Raw genomic sequence first — 17,280 nt, forward strand, 5'->3', positions numbered from 1 at the left:
AGCTGTGGCGTTGTTTTAGATATTGGCAATTTGGCTAAAACCAGGGGAGATTATCACAAACTAATCAACAAAGGAGGCCTTGTATAATGACATTCTAACATCCTCATAAATGCTAATGTCAATTAGTAATTTTGAAGACATTACATTGCCGTAAGGTCTGCGAACATAAGCATTAGTCTAAACCCTAATGGAACTTCACTGGGTACACATTGGAGTTAAGGTGATCTTATTGAAACATAGGATTTTGAGGGGCTTGAGAGGATAGATGCTGGAATGATGTTTTCCTTTGCGGGAGAGTCTAGAACCAGGGAGCACAGTTTAAAAATAAGGGATCTCCATTTAAGACAGAGATGAGGAGGAATTTGTTCTCTGAGGGTCGTTCGTTTTTTGAATTCCTCCTTCCCTAAAGCTGCCACCCTGCTGACTCCTGTCCACTTTTCCTGCGCCTGTGTGAAACACTACAGGAATTCTCCTCCCCAGAGAGCTGTGGAGGCTGGATCAGAGGATTCAGGGCTGTGTTAGATTTTTGATCTACAAGGGAGTCGAGGGTAATAGGGGAGAAGGCAGGAAAATGGAATTAGAATCAGATTAGCCACGACCGGGGGCTGCACAGTGGCGCAGTGGGTAGCACTGCTGCCTCACAGCATTGAGGACCCGGGTTCGATCCTAGCCCCGGGTCACTGTCCATGTGGAGTTTCCACATTCTCCCCATGTTCACGTGGGTTTCACCCCAAAACAACCCAAAGATGTGCAGGGTAGGTGGATTGGCCAAGCTAAATTGTCTCTTAATTGTGGGGGGGGGGAAAAAATTGGTGTACTCTAAATTTATTTATAAAGAAGTTCGCCCGTGATCTTATTAAATGGTGGAACAGGCTTGATGTGCTGAATGATCTACTTCTATTTCTTATGATTCTAAAAGAGGCGTTGACTGCAAATAATATAAGCTGGATGCAAGGAAACCTTAAAAGATCAATGAGTGAGAGGGTGTGAAGCAAAGCTGGTAAAAGTTTAAAGGAAATGGAAAAGTGTGTTTTTAAAGTGTAAATGGTAAAAGAGTCGCTTTTGGGTGGCACAGTGGTCAGCACTGTTGCCTACAGTGCTGAGGACCCGGGTTCAGGTCCCAGCCCAGAGTCACTGTCCATGTGGAGTTTGCACATTCTCCCCACAACCCAAAGATGTGCAGGGTAGGTGGATTGGCCACGCTAAATTGGCCCTTAATTGGGTACTCTAAATTTCTAAAAAAACCAAAAACAAACAAGTAAAAGAGTCGATGACAGAAAGTTAGGACCTAGAGATATAAAAGGAAGTCTTATGAACGATGAAGGAATGGCAGATATTAAATTCACACTTTATCTTGATTTTAGCAGAAACCTGTTACGGTGGATGTGAAAGTGAATAGGAATAGTATAAGATCAGGAAATTGTATGGGGAGGTGGGGGGAAGAAAGATTGGTGCAACTCAAATGGGTAATACACTGGGTTTTCACGGCACACATTCTGAAATTGTAGCAGTGAGTTAGACAGGAAAACCGAGCTTCTGACAATCTTTCATATTAAATATTCACAATTAATCATGACCTTTACTTAAAATTACAATAGGCAATCATAGTATCCTATAAAGGTGTTCTTTTTCTAAGCAGCCATACTTGTGTATTATTATAAAAATTATCATGTATGGGATTCTGATGTCAGTTTTTGGTTTTGCTGTAGTCTTCTGCTGGATAATGAACGTTGGAAACAAGCCGAGGTTCCAGCTGAGTTTCAGGACTTGGTAAATTCCATTGAGGATGGAGTGATTGCTTTACCCGAAAAGAAAGGCACAGGTCAATTTATAACTTTTCCAAAAATAAATAAATAATCAACTTTCCATCAGATTTTACTTGTTAGAAAAAATTTGTTTCTCAATTTCTAAGTATGGAAATAAAATTTTACAAGGAGAGAGAAATATATTTTAAAATGAAATGAAAATCGCTTATTGTCACAAGTAGGCTTCAAATGAAGTTACTGTGAAAAGCCCCTAGTCGCCACATTCCGGCGCCTGTTCAGAGAGGCTGGTACGGGAATTGAACCGTGCTGCTGGCCTGCCTTGGTCTGCTTTCCAAGCCAGCGATTTAGCCCTGTGCTAAACTGGCCCCCAAGGGCTAAGGTTTAAAGGTTTAAATGCTGAATGTCTGATATTCAAGGTGGCATACTCCGAGCCACCTGCACATGAGAAAAATAAATCTCTTCCTATCGATTTAATTTATGCTTTATCAATTGTGTATTATCTTCACTCATCAAAATGTTATTCAACTGGAGCAAATGTGAAATATGTGAATGTAGCAGAAATAACATTTTCATTGCATTAAAAGTGATTTGTTTACTTTGTAGTTCCACAAGAACGAAAGCCAGCCGATTTCTTGTCTGTCGATGGACAGAAATATGCTGTGGTTGGGTAAGCTGGGCATTCATTATAACGTGGGCTGTAGTTGAGTAAACTGGCATTCATTATATTGCAGGCTTTCTGTCAAATCTCTTGTCTTGTGCTCTGATTTTGATAAGTAGAACAAATTTCACAAGATCCAAAACCTCTAAATATGTTGAGTGGGTTAATTTGCTGTGACTTAGTTACCCAGATTTATTACATTAGGCTTTGGAGATTGGTGTCCAGCCCATTCTCCTGTGTTCTCATACTAATTAGATTGCCAAAAGACTAAAATTAATTGGTTTATTTATTACGGCAATACACAGACAGTGAACTACACAATAAGGATGCAATCATGCGGTGCTTAATACATGCAGTTGAATCTATCCAAAAGTGATTAAAAAGTATGCAGTCTTATACACTGGGTGAAGGTCCTTTGAAAACTTTCCAGTGTGAGATCATATATTAGGTAATGTAATTCCTATATGAAACCTGAATTCAACTTCCTATTGATGTTTGATTAACACTGGGTCATAGCCACGCATCCCAACTCATTTGCAAATCTAACAACTTGACTTGTGTGTTTGATTTCTGAGCTGCAATCTCGGTTTTGAAATTTGATGATGGAAAAATTAGCGACCAACTTAATTTTTAAACTATTACATAAAACAGATATTTTCTTATTGTCAAACTGTAAACACTGCTTTTATCACGAGTTAACTGTGGGGAGCAAAATCTTCTCAGTTTTTCATATCAGGTAATATAAGTTATATATTTAACTAGGTAAATTAATACAACACTAAAACATATTACTGTATTGCCTCATGGGTTCCTACAAGTCCCTACATATCATTCAAACCATCTTCATTTTTGCGGAATAAAGGAATGATTTAAGCAGGTAATCCAGTAACTAACTAAACATTAACAAAGTAGCATTGCGCCAAAGTAGCATTGCGCCAAGAATTGATAATTTATGAAGAAAAAAACTCTCCCAGCAATTCCTCACTGAGCAATTTCCCAATTTCATCAGAGGGTGTTTGTGAAGTCAATGTGGGACAATCCAAGGAACAGGTAGGAGGCTGCGAATAAATCACCCAAGCAGCCCATTGGCAATGAAATGAGGAACCTGAGAAAGCTGTTTGAGGAGAAGTTTCACAGTAAACAAGTTGGTGTGCAGCCATGTGCTGAGACAGCTCCATCTTAATATTTCTAAACAATGTTGACTCCAAGCTCAGGGGCTTACCTTGTAATGGCTAAATGGGTGTTGGGGAAATTTAGAAGATGAATCTCCTAGAGCATCTCATCGCAGCTGGCTCAGAGGAAGTGGATGCATGGTACACACAAACAAGTAGAATAAGTTTGGTGGGTGTCAAATAGGATATAGAAGACTGAAAAGTTTAGCTTTTTAAGAAAAATATCTGTTGGAAGAGTGGAGTAGGTTAGAGTGGCTTACTTTTACCTGTGAACCTGGGCTTGAATGCAACCTCAACTGATAAAGTGAAGACCCTTCTTTCATTCATAGCTTAACCTTGGAAATTGCCATCAGAGTTTTTATATAGTCAAAGTAATCCTCTCGTGCCATATTTAACATGGATTTTTGATCTGCCTGGAGCCACAGCAGCTTATTCCACCTGATGTGACCAGCCTCTCATCAGAGTAATTTTATATCCAGGAATATATCTTATTTATTTGAAATGAATTTGCACCATCTGTACTTTGATAAAAATGATTCAAGGCAATTTGAACGTACTCTATGAATGTCCTTGACAGTTCATTAAACGGTACACTTGTTGAATAGTTGGTTTGCTGTCTCATTCGCTAGTATTTAGCCTCCACTAGTTGTTCTTCTGATGTTTCAGCACAGAATTCAAACACAGAATCTTGAGTGATTGGGGAAGAAGGTCCTTTTCTTCCATTTGGACCTGTATCTTTTCCATGATTGCCCGGACCTGTATCTATTCCATGATTGCTCTACCCAAAGGCAGCTCCTTTGTTTATCTGCTGATGCTTCATCCTGAGTCATATTCCCCAGCAGTTTTTTTGACAGTTGTAGTTTTCCATTACTTTCCACACTCTAGGGCAGAGTGAGGAGGAAGGTCCCACGTCCACCTCAGCCGGAATGGGAATAGAACCCATGCAGTTGGCATTACACCAAACCATGCACTAAACATCCATCCAACTGAACTAACCAGCCCCTGTCTGGACCTATATATGATGCAAATGTATCTCTTGAAAATTCTGTAATTTATACATCTTTCCTATATTGACTTACTAGCCTATTTTTTCACTTTACCGTACTCCAATAAAAATGTTTCTGCAACAATAGCAATGCCTATTGTGCAGCTCAAACTCATTTAGAAATTAGTACGTGGGTGTCTGCACACGTGTTTAATATTTATTTACTGGGAATTTCAACAAGAACAAAGAACAAAGAAATGTACAGCACAGGAACAGGCCCTTCGGCCCTCCAAGCCCGTGCCGACCATGCTGCCCGACTAAACTACAATCTTCTACACTTCCTGGGTCCGTATCCTTCTATTCCCATCCTATTCATATATTTGTCAAGATGCCCCTTAAATGTCCCTATCGTCCCTGCTTCCACTACCTCCTCCGGTAGCGAGTTCCAGGCACCCACTACCCTCTGCGTAAAAAAACTTGCCTCGTACATCTACTCTAAACCTTGCCCCCCTCACCTTAAACCTATGCCCCCTAGTAATTGACCCCTCTACCCTGGGGAAAAGCCTCTGACTATCCACTCTGTCTATGCCCCTCATAATTTTATATACCTCTATCAGGTCTCCCCTCAACCTCCTTCGTTCCAGTGAGAACAAACCGAGTTTATTCAATCGCTCCTCATAGCTAATGCCCTCCATACCAGGCAACATTCTGGTAAATCTCTTCTGCACCCTCTCTAAAGCCTCCACATCCTTCTGGTAGTGTGGCGACCAGAATTGAACACTATACTCCAAGTGTGGCCTAACTAAGGTTCTATACAGCTGCAACATGACTTGCCAATTCTTATACTCAATGCCCCGGCCAATGAAGGCAAGCATGCCGTATGCCTTCTTGACTATCTTCTCCACCTGTGTTGCCCCTTTCAATGACCTGTGGACCTGTACTCCTAGATCTCTTTGACTTTCAATACTCTTGAGGGTTCTACCATTCACTGTATATTCCCTACCTGCATTAGACCTTCCAAAATGCATTACCTCACATTTGTCCGGATTAAACTCCATCTGCCATCTCTCTGCCCAAGTCTCCAGACAATCTAAATCCTGCTGTATCCTCCGACAGTCCTCATCGCTATCCGCAATTCCACCAACCTTTGTGTCGTCTGCAAACTTAGTAATCAGACCAGTTACATTTTCCTCCAAATCATTTATATATACTACAAAGAGCAAAGGTCCCAGCACTGATCCCTGTGGAACACCACTGGTCACAGCCCTCCAATTAGAAAAGCATCCCTCCATTGCTACTCTCTGCCTTCTATGGCCTAGCCAGTTCTGTATCCACCTTGCCAGCTCACCCCTGATCCCGTGTGACTTCACCTTTTGAAAGGTGAAGTCCCCCAAAGAGAAAAATTTAATGGTCCAAATCGGACCGCTGTTCAGTTGAGAACTTTGGCACCAGAGGGCGGCACGGTAGCTCAGTGGTTAGCACTGTTGCTTCACAGCGCTAGGGCCCCAGGTTTGATTCCCGCTTGAGTGACTGTGCAGAGTCTGCACGTTCTTCCCGTGTCTGTATGGGTTTCCTCCGGGTGCTCCGGTTTCCTCCCACAAGTCCCGAAAGACGTGCTTGTTAGATGAATTGGACATTCTGAATTCTCCATCTATATGCCTGAGCAGATGCCGGAATGTGGCGACTAGGGGCTTTCACAGAACTTCATTGCGGTGTTAATGTAAGTCTACTTGTGACAATAATAAATATTATATTATTAATTTCTTTTGAACCAGTTAAGGTGTCCTCAGTCTTCAGAAATGATATCACTTAGCACAATAAAAACATGGAGAGTAAGTTTAATTGCACAAATATTTAATATTTCGAATGCTAGTTAGAATATTTGTTTTGACCATCTATTTACGACTATGTTATCAACTGGGCTCAGGCTCGAGGCTAGAACTGCACCAATATTGGTCTTTTAAACTTTTCAGTAATGTTCATTCAATGTCCACTAGTATCACTGTAGCACCTTGTTTGGGATCATATTGCAATATATTCAGTATATTTAACCTGCATGCGTTTTGGTGTATTTGTTTATGCAGCAACATGTGTAGCATTCAACCATACCTATCCTCAACCATACCGATCCTTCATGGGGTTGATAATTTTTTATTTCTTTTATCATGACAGGACTGTTTTGATGTTAATAAGAATAATATTTGAATACTGTCAGTGTGTAGATGATATCCCTTCAATTACTACTGACATGCTCACTCGCCTCTCAGATTTATTAAAGGTATTTATTTTAAAACTATTTGTTATAACAATGTAGCTTAGTAGATGTTGTCCCTGATTGAGTAACTTGCCAGCATTCTCACAAAGAATGATGACCTGAGCAAGGTAATGGAATGTTTCCAGATCTTGTGAAGAAGAATTTCACTGACGTCAAGAGTGGAGAAGTAAGGAGACCAAATTAACAAATGAACCTCTACGGGAATTATTTTATTTTCTTCAATCAAATGTTTGTTCCTTTTAGGATGAGATTTGCCAGTGATAGCGAATGACACACTTGTCCTAGTGTAGGATCAGGAGCCCTCAAAACAGCTGCAACATGGATCGACTGCAGATTTAAAAGTCTCCCTACTATGTCCAACATTCCCTGTTCAATTTGAGCACCTGCTGCAGCAATATGTATTTTTCCATCTCTTGAATGAATTACCCTGCTGGCATCTTTGAGTCAGATTGACAGTGTCAATTCCAGTTCAGACACCAGGCAGTTTGTACCATACAGCAAGAATTATGAGGAAAGGGTTTGAGATTATTTTGTCCTTGCTTTTGGCAAAGAAAAACTAAAATACCACAATTTTGTTGGGTTAGTTAAACCCAGGGTACCAACCTCAATTATCCAACATTCCCCAAGGAATTCCTTTATAACTTTCCCACCTTTAGTTTAATATGGTTTGTGAGTCAAATATAATTTATGCCAATTAAGAAAATAAAATGTAATGTAAACCATCCCTAGAGCACTGAAATACCTTTTCACATCACATAGCTGGTCATTCTTTTTCCATAAAACTTTGCAAACTCCCGATAGGATTGACTGGTCTGAGATAGCACAAGAGCAAGATGTGAGAATTAGTTTTTCCTGTGATTTTAAAAAATATATATTTTTATTCTCCTTTTAACGTTTTCTCCCAAATTTACACCCACCAACAATAATCAGTAACAAATATGTCAATCCCGATATCAATAACAACGATCCCATCCTCCCACCAAACCCAAACATTAGCCCGCATGTTCACACAAACAAATGACAAAAAGGAATCAGGAATCACCCATAGTCACCATTAACACACACCATCCCCCCCCCAACTAATGTTCGATGTTATCTAGTTCTTGAAAGTGCAGAATGAATAATGCCCATGAATTGTAGAACCCCTCCATCCTTCCCCTCAGTTCAAACTTAACCTTCTCAAGAGTCAAGAATTCCAACAGATCCCTCCGCCACGCCAGGGCACAGGATGGAGAGGTTGCTCTCCAACCCATCAGGATCCGCCTTCAGGCGATCACCAAGGTGAAGGCTACAACATCTGCCTCCGCACCCGTTTCCAACCCCGGCTGGTCCGACACCCCTAATATGGCCTCCCGAGGGCCCGGGTCCAGTTTCACGTGCACCACTTTAGAGATTACCCTAAAAACCTCCTTCCAGTAATCCTCCAGCTTTGGACAGGACCAAAACATATGAATGTGATTTGCGTGTGCCCCCCCCCAATAACGTTCACAAACATCTTCTACTCCTTCAAAGAATCGTCTCATCCTTGCTCTCGTTTGGTGTGCTCTGTATATCACCTTCAGCTGTATCAGCCCCAACCTCGGGCACGAGGTGGTTCACTCTCTGGAGCACCTCACACCAGAACCCCTCCTCCATATCCTCTCCCAACTCTTCCTCCCACTTTGCTTTGATCCCTTCCAGTGGTGCCTTCTCCGCTTCCAAAATAGCTCCGTAAACCGCCGACATTACCCCCTTCTCCAGTTCCCCTGTCGTCAGCACCTCCTCCAGCAATGTGGAGGCAGGCTCCTCCAGGGAGCTCTGTATCTCCTTTCTGGCAAAATCTCGAACCTGCATGTATCTAAACATTTCCCCCTGCTACAGCCCATACTTCGCTTCCAGCACCTTCAATCCTGCAAATCGACCCCTAAGAAACAAATTTGTTAGTGTCTTAATCCCCTTCTCCTCCCGTTTCCGAAAATTTCATCCCACTTCCCTGGCTCAAATCTGTGGTTCCCCCGAATCGGCATTTCACTTGACCCTGTCCCTAACCCGAAGTGTTGGCGAAACTGCCTCCAAATTCTCAATGAAGCTATTGTTACCGGACTCCCTGAGTATTTCCCTGGGGCCATCGGGAGCAGCGCTGTTGTTGTGCCTTCAATCCCGACCCCCTGCACAAACTCTCCTCCATTCTAACGCACTGGGAATCAACCCGTCTGACCCAGCTACCCACCTTCTCCACATTCGCTGCCCAGTAATAATACATCAGGTTCGGAAGATCCAAACCCTCTGCCTGCCTTCCCCTCTGTAGCAGCACCTTTCTAACTCTGGCCACTTGCCTTCCCCATATGAACGAAGTAATCATTCCTTCAATCTGTCTAAACAGAAATCGCGGCAACAAGTTCATTTTAACCTGACCCACCAGTGACAGAGGGAGACCATACCACCTTGTCAGATCTACTTTCATTCTCCCCACCAAACTAGAACTGTTGTACCTGCACCCCCAGGTATTTAAAGTGAGTCCCTGCCCTAGGGAATGGCAGCCACCCCACCCCCGGCCGAGACACCACAAAATACTCACTCTTGCCTCGATTTTGTTTGTACCCCAAGAAAGACCCGAAGCAGCTCCAATATTCCCCCTATTGACACACTCTGTTCCGACACGTATAACAGCAAGTCATCGGCATATAAGGACACCCTGTGCTCTGTTGTTCACACACCCCCCCCCCCCCCCCCCCCCGCACTTTTCCTTTCCGTACCCCCGAACTTCTTAATGCGATGGCCAACGGCTCAATCGCGAGTGCAAACAGCAGGGAGGACATAGGACATCCCTGCTTGTTCCCACGGTGGAGAGAAAAGTATCTCTAGCTCGGCTCCTTATAGAGTAGCTTTACCCAATCCACAAATCTTGGTCCAATCCCAAACCGCTCCAGAACTGCCATCAAGTTCCCCATTCTACCCAGTCAAACGCTTTCTGGCGTCCAATGCCACACCACCTCTGTTTCCTTCCCCTCAGCCGGTGCCATAACCAGGTTCAATACCCTTCTAACGTTTGAAAAGAACTGCCTCCCTATCACGAACCCCGTCTGATCTTCACCTATCACCTTCGGGAGGCACTCCTCCAGCCTACCCGCCAGTACCTTCACCAAACCTTTTGCATCCACGTTTAAAAGTGATATGGGCCTATACGACCCACACTCCGTCGGGTCCTTGCCTTTTTTAAGCAACAGGGAAATCGATGCCTGCCCCAAAGTTTGTGGCAATATCCCCTTCTCTATCGCCTCTTCAAACATCCCCACTGGGGGTCTCTCACCTAACTGGGGGTCTCTCACCCCCACCCCCCCCTTCTTTTCCACCATCAACATACCACCAGGCCCTGCCCCATGAGCCTGATCCGCCCCTATCCATTATTAACATCCCCCCCCCCCCCCCCCCCCAGAATCCCCCTCCTACATTTCCTTTCTCTCTCTCTCTCTCTCTCTCTCTCTCTCTCTCTCTCTCTCTCTCTCTCTCTCTCTCTCTCTCTCTCTCTTTCTCCCCCCCCCACCCTTGCTTGCCTCGTAGGCCCATCAAAACCTGCTACCAGGCTCCAATGCTTTTTCCTGTGTTTTAAGTGAAAAATCTGATTCCTGCATTCCTGTTAAGGAATGCCTCTCTATTCCTCCGAGCTGTTGAACGAACCAGATCCCAAACTGGCTTTAAGCACTAGTAAATTCACCTGTAGAATCTTGTATCTTTGTTGTGCATAGCTGTGTTTGTCTCATGTTAAGTGGTTGCAGTGCAGCACGGTGGCGCTGTGGTTAACACTGCTGCCTCACGGCGCCGAGATCCCAGGTTCGATCCCGGCCCAGGGTTACTGTCCGTATGGAGTTTGTACATTCTCCCAGTGTCCATATGGGTCCAACCCCCACAACCCAAGAAGATGTGCAGATTAGGTGAATTGGCCACACTAAATTGCCCCTTAATTGGAAAAAAAAAAATTAGGTACTCTAAATTTATATTTTAAAAAATGTTAAGTGGTTGCTTGAGCCACTTATTGGTCTGTTTATAGGCCTTTTGTATTCATGAAGGAGTATCAGTGAATTTTGTTCACAGTGAAGCATGCATTATGTAACCATTTAGTGATTTTTTTTAAATTTGGGATTCTAATTAATAGTTTATAATTTATTACCATCTGGAACGTTGTTTCAAGCAATAAATATGTAAATTCAGAGCATTTTCAAAAAAGCTCTTAATGGTGTTCTTCTTTATTTTATTTTAGCATTTTAATTCACGCAGCTGTCAGCTCGTGCTTGGCGCAGGTGCATTACAGGTTGTGGGACTGAAAACAATAACTACCAAAAACTTGGGTACATATTATTCTTCATAATTAATCAAACTGATTTTCCGAATATTTTTTGTGTGTTTGGTGAGTGGCTGTCCACCATTCTAAATGCAAAATCCATGGAATCACTGACTCAATAGGATTATAATGGGTACTGCTTTTGAAAGAGTTTAAAGATCACTAGTTTAATATGGTTAATGTTTGCTTGCTTATTAATGGTTTTATTAAATGTGAAAATGACAGTACCTATGATACTAAGTGCTTCAATTTCCAGTAAATAAGCTTCCTCAAAAAATTCAAGATTTTTGAAACTTAATTTTGCTATTTCTGGGAGAACCCATAATTGTGACTCTTCCCATCAAGAAGCTGCTGAGCTCCCCTCAGCTGGGGAAACAGAAGAAGCCATAACTCCTGATCAGCAGGATCTGGATGGATCCTAGTGAGTAAACTTAGTTCAGGGTTTTCTGGCTTCACCATGGGAAGGCAGTGGTGTGGTGGTAATGTCCCTGGATTGGCAACACAGAGTCATGGGTTCAAATCCCATTGGTAGATGGTGAAATTTGAATTCAATAAAAATCTGGAATAAAAAGTCTAAAGGGTGACCATGATACCATTGTTGATTATTGTAAAAACCCATTTGGCTTTAGGGAAGGAAATCTGCCGTCCTGGTCTGGTCTACATGTGACTCCAAACCTACAGCAATGTGGTTGACTCTTAAATGCCCTCTGCGATGGGTAATAAACGCAGGCCCAGCCAGCGACACCCAATAAAAGAAAAACACAAGCACACCTGCACACCGCACACAATATAAACAGTTTCTCATCTGCATTCCTGACAGCACCCAGGGAAACATAACATGCTGCTCAGTGCTACTATGTAGAGCAGAGTTCAGATATTTACTCTACTATTTATTTTGCTAATATAACTTCCCATAGCTCTCTGCACCAAATTAATTTTCATTTTTTAAGTGTTATTTCTGTGCGAGCATATATTGAGCCCAGAGCTTCAGCAAATAGATTTAATACTGTGCTCTTTTACCGGGGAAGGTTCTATATGAGTAAGTACTATTAATAGAGCCGTTTAATATCAGCCAGCACTATGACAGAGAACAAATATCAGCTTTAAATCTGCATCCTGGAGTATAAAGGATACAACTTCGAATTTGGCAATGCATGTGTTTGATTAAAGTCATAATGTGTATAAACCTATTTGATTTCTACTTACCGTGACTTGTGTGGTACAATGCTATACAACAATCTGCATAAATTAGATGTGAGATATATAACTCGAAGGATTCAGAGAGAAAGGATGATTGCAGGTAAAATTACATTACTTTGCAATGTACTGGACAAAATGAAATTAAAGCAAACCAGAGAATTTCTGCTCTGTTAAATAATACTTCACATGATTTGGTTTTCATAGAATCCCTAGTGTAGAAGGAGAGTATTCGGCACATCAAGCCTGCACTGACCCTTCAAAAGTCTACCACACCTAAGCCCTATCCCTATATCATCACCCAACCTTTGGCTAACCTGCACATCTTTGGACTGTGGAAACCGGAGCACCCGAAAGAAACCCATGCAGGCAATGGGAAAATGTGCAAACTCCACACAGTCACCCAAGGCCGGAATTGAACCCGGGTCCCTGGTGCTGTGATGCGGCAGTGCTTACCACTGTGCCACAATTTTTGAGTATAATACTTCCGACAGAGTACCACAGAAAGTTATAGGCCTACAGAATTGGGTTGTATAGTGAATTAGTTAGAAGGGATGAAACAGTGGATTAAGGGACACTTTAGAGTGGTTGGAAGTGGCTAACAGTGTCCCACAGGGTTCTGTTCAGAGACTGCATCAGTTCACTGCGTACATCAGCGATTTGGAAATGGGGTTAGAGATGGTGCTATCGGAATTTGCAAATGATAATAAAATGTATATTAAATCTGAGAACTAATGGAGAATTTGGGTGAAAAAAAATGGTACCGTGATTGGAAGAATATTAGGTGTCATGGGAGAGCAGAGGGATTTAGGAAGTCCTGATCACAAGAACTAAAAAGCAGCAGCTTAAGTGCACAAGGCCTTAACAATAGTAATGGAGTACGTGGTTTGATGGCACAATGTGTAAAATATAAAAATGGAGATGCAACAGTAAATCTTTATAAAATCCTGGTAAGATCATGGTTGGAATATTGTGCACAGTTTTGGACATTACAGGAAGGATGTTCAGGCAGTACAGGGGCTGTAGTGCAGATTCACTAAGATGCTGCCTGATCTGACTTTGAATAATTTGTGCGTTTTTTTTTGTCAGAACAGATGAGATTAAATGGTGTTTTGAGAGAGGTGTTTCAAATTATGACAAAATGGGACAGGTCTGACTTTGAATGATTTGTGCATTTTCTTTTATCAGAACAGATGAGATTAAATGGTGTTTTGAGAGAAGTGTTTCAGATTATGACAGAATGGGACAAAGTATGTAGAAAAAATGTTTTCAGTGATGCAAGGGATGTAGATTTAAGATTAACTGAAAGATATTTAGGATAAGAGTGCTAGAGCGAAATTTATAGGCTGCAAGACTGAGGAATTAATTTGGACAGTTAGTGATTGAAATAAAAATCATGTCAGTATTTAAGATTGGGCTACATAGGTGGTTGAAGAATTATGGAAACCGTGCAGGTACATGGCATTGTGATGACTGCTTTAAGAGGACTCGCGTACCAGCACAGAATAGTTGGGTTAAATGACCTGTTTCTGTTTAACAATTAGATTTCATTCATTGTCTTTCATCTCTTGATGTTTATTAAAAGGTTCAAAACTTTAGTTAATGATCTTGCATTTCTCTTAATTTTATCTGTCCAGCTCTTGCCTCTCGTTGTTTACAGCTTATTGTGCACTACATTCCCAAAATTAGGGTGCACTTTGAAGCTCGGCTACAGCCAAAGCAGTACAATATGCTGAGGCACTTTGACCATATAACTAAGGTAATATTGTTAAGCATCTTCTAAATTGTAGTATGTTAAACATGAACTTTAAATTAAATTGGAGCCCGTTTTGGAAAAATGATTTAAAAGTTCATATTTGATGAGTGGGATTTGTTAAATTGTTTATTTTTAGTTTTGATCTACAAAGGGCACGAGGAAACTAAAATCAAGAATTTTTTGTGCTATCCCTCTGGTATATTCCCTTTCCTTGGGTATCCAGTTGTACTTTGAATGTATATTATGTTTTTGCCTCTATACATGCATTCCCCATCCTGGCATTCTTCCCGATGATCCAAATTTGGTTTCTACTCATCTACGTTTTTATCCTGTGGTCCAACAAAATAACAATCAGGACAGATACAAGAATACCAAATTTCAAAGGGAACAACAATTTATACCACATGAAAAAGGGTGTTGATTGGTTGGCAAGTGGACTCTGGCCAAGGTGTTACCGTGGAGAATGCGCCAGGGAACCTTTGTTCCCTTTGAAATTTGGTATTCTTGCATCTGTCCTGGTGAGTAGACAATAAAAGCTTCAAGGCTGTTAAAAATGTCTCTTTTATTAACAGCCTTCAGAGTGATAATTATGTCGAAAGAGATGCAAAATTTTCTATTCGTCTATAAATCTCTAGTTCACATTAAACGTTTATGGACACAAATCTGTCAGTGATGTATGGGCTTGGATCTAGATATGGTTTCTTTCTAATAGGACTGTTGATCCATTGCATTAAAAACAACCTTGTACTAAATATACTAGCTCTGATTCTTAGCCCTCACTTGCAGTAAACCAAACCCAACTTATAGTTGGTTAACTGAAATTTTCTATTACAAAATGACAGCCGTAATCAATCTTTTGTTCATCACATAATGCATCTGTATTGTGTAACAGAACTCCTGTTACTAATCCTGGCCTCCAGATGCTTGCCGTTTCCAGTGGGATGGTTTCACTTTGGGCCTTCTCCTGCACTACTCACCTTGGTTCGCAATTGTCCATGGATGATATATAAAGCCTATTAACCTTCAGCAGCTTCTGTCACACCCTGTAAACGGCATACAAAATTATTTGCTGAAAGAGATGTAAAGTCAATCCTTTTTTTGGTATTGATTTAGGAATAGGTCAATAAATGACGACAAGGAATCAGACATGGCAAAAAGCTTTGAAAAACTGACAGTTTGAGATACTGAGAGAAACCCTCTGATATTACTTTGAGTTACTAGAGTAAATAGCCTCTGGGCTGTTGAGAGCTATTTCCTCCTTTGGGATTAAGGTAGAGGTGTTAATGCTGCATTGCGAGTTGTTTACAAGATCAGCTTCTGCAGCTGTAATTTCTGATAAATGAACTGCAAGAAAGAAACATTGGTTTCTTTTCTTCCACTACCTATTGTCATTCATTTTCCCTGCTCGTTCATTCTTCCTTGCAACCTTATTAAGGAAATTGTAGTGTTGTACTTGTAGTTATTAAAGACACCTGGATGTGTTAACATTCCTCCATTTTAGGTTGTACAAACCCAGCCCAGTATAATTATTTCAGCCTTTTCCAGCAAAGCATAAAAATCAGGCCTACGTTGCTAGTTTCTGCATATTCAGTATATTTGTATATGAAATAAATGTAAAACTTTTTATTTTAAAGGATTATAATGACCATATATCTGAAATATTGGCAAAGCTTGTTGCAATCATGGATAATCTCTGCGACAAAACCTTGTCCAAGGTAAACTTAGCAGTTCTGGTTTTCTGGATATATTTTTGTTGTGCTCAAGAAACCATTGTCAATTTCAAATTATTCTAATCAGATATGTTTCAATCCAAGTTAGAAACTTAGTCTTGTTAAAGAAATAGAGTTGTGCTTCTGTTGTCCTTTGTGGGTGTGGAGAGGTGAGTAGTTGGGAGTGAATCAGCAATGGAATTCTAGTCACACTTTATAATTTGTTTCCTGAGCTGAAAAGGCAAGCTAGGAATTTGCTTCCAGATTGGCCCTGTTGTTATTGTTTTGTTGGCCGTTGAGGTCAGTGAGAGTTTTAACTCCAGTTTTCTTTTCTTGTTAGTGAAAGATAGCTTTGAGAAATTTTGGGCTGCCAAGGCTTGTGTAGAAAGTGGGAGATAAGAATGTGGCATGAATTTTGGCAGTGGTTTGCCGTCGTCGTGTCCAAGGTATTAAATATGGCAATGAGTCCAGAGGTGGCGATTTTTGGGGTGTCGCAGGATCCGGGAATCCAGGAGGCGAAAGAGACAGATGTCTGGCCTTTGCTTCCCTGGTAGCCCGGAGGCAGATATTACGAGCATGGAGAGACTCGAAGCCCCTGAAATCGGAGACCTGGCTATAGGACATGGCTGGCTTCCTCTGCCTGGAGAAAATTAGTATGAAGTCTTACAACACCAGGTTAAAGTCCAACAGGTTTGTTTCGATGTCACTAGCTTTCGGAGCGCTGCTCCTTCCTCAGGTGAATGAAGAGGTCTGTTCCAGAAACACATATATAGACAGATTCAAAGATGCCAAACAATGCTTGGAATGCGAGCATTAGCAGGTGATTAAATCTTTACAGATCCAGAGATGGGGTAACCCCAGGTTAAAGAGGTGTGAATTGTCTCAAGCCAGGACAGTTGGTAGGATTTCGCAGGCCAGATGGTGGGGGATGAATGTAATGCGACATGAATCCCAGGTCCCGGTTGAGGCCGCACTCATGTGTGCGGAACTTGGCTATAAGTTTCTGCTCGGCGATTCTGCGTTGTCGCGGGTCCTGAAGGCCGCCTTGGAGAACGCTTACCCGGAGATCAGAGGCTGAATGCCCTTGACTGCTGAAGTGTTCCCCGACTGGAAGGGAACATTCCTGCCTGGTGATTGTTGCGCGATGTCCGTTCATTCGTTGTCGCAGCGTCTGCATGGTCTCGCCAATGTACCATGCTTCGGGACATCCTTTCCTGCAGCGTATGAGGTAGACAACGTTGGCCGAGTCGCACGAGTATGTACCGCGTACCTGGTGGGTGGTGTTCTCACGTGTAATAGTGGTATCCATGTCGATGATCTGGCACGTCTTGCAGAGATTGCCATGACAGGGTTGTGTGGTGTCGAGGTCACTGTTCTGAAGACTGGGTAGTTTGTTGCAAACAATGGTTCGTTTGAGGTTGCGCAGTTGTTTGAAGGCAAGTAG

The 17,280-nt window shown here is 41.9% G+C and overlaps 1 protein-coding gene across 1 annotated transcript in view; it reads left to right on the top strand.

Annotated features, from left to right (window-relative positions):
* vps54 (VPS54 subunit of GARP complex) overlaps window positions 1-17,280 on the top strand; it is a 161,738-nt gene that overhangs the window by 101,563 nt on the left and 42,895 nt on the right. Inside the window, 6 exon segments of the mRNA XM_072507135.1 lie at window positions 1,710-1,822; window positions 2,370-2,433; window positions 6,754-6,859; window positions 11,094-11,181; window positions 14,009-14,130; window positions 15,762-15,842. Coding sequence (XP_072363236.1) covers window positions 1,710-1,822; window positions 2,370-2,433; window positions 6,754-6,859; window positions 11,094-11,181; window positions 14,009-14,130; window positions 15,762-15,842 — 574 coding nt within the window.

Source organism: Scyliorhinus torazame, chromosome 1, assembly GCF_047496885.1.
Source record: "Scyliorhinus torazame isolate Kashiwa2021f chromosome 1, sScyTor2.1, whole genome shotgun sequence".
Classification (NCBI taxonomy): domain Eukaryota; kingdom Metazoa; phylum Chordata; class Chondrichthyes; order Carcharhiniformes; family Scyliorhinidae; genus Scyliorhinus; species Scyliorhinus torazame.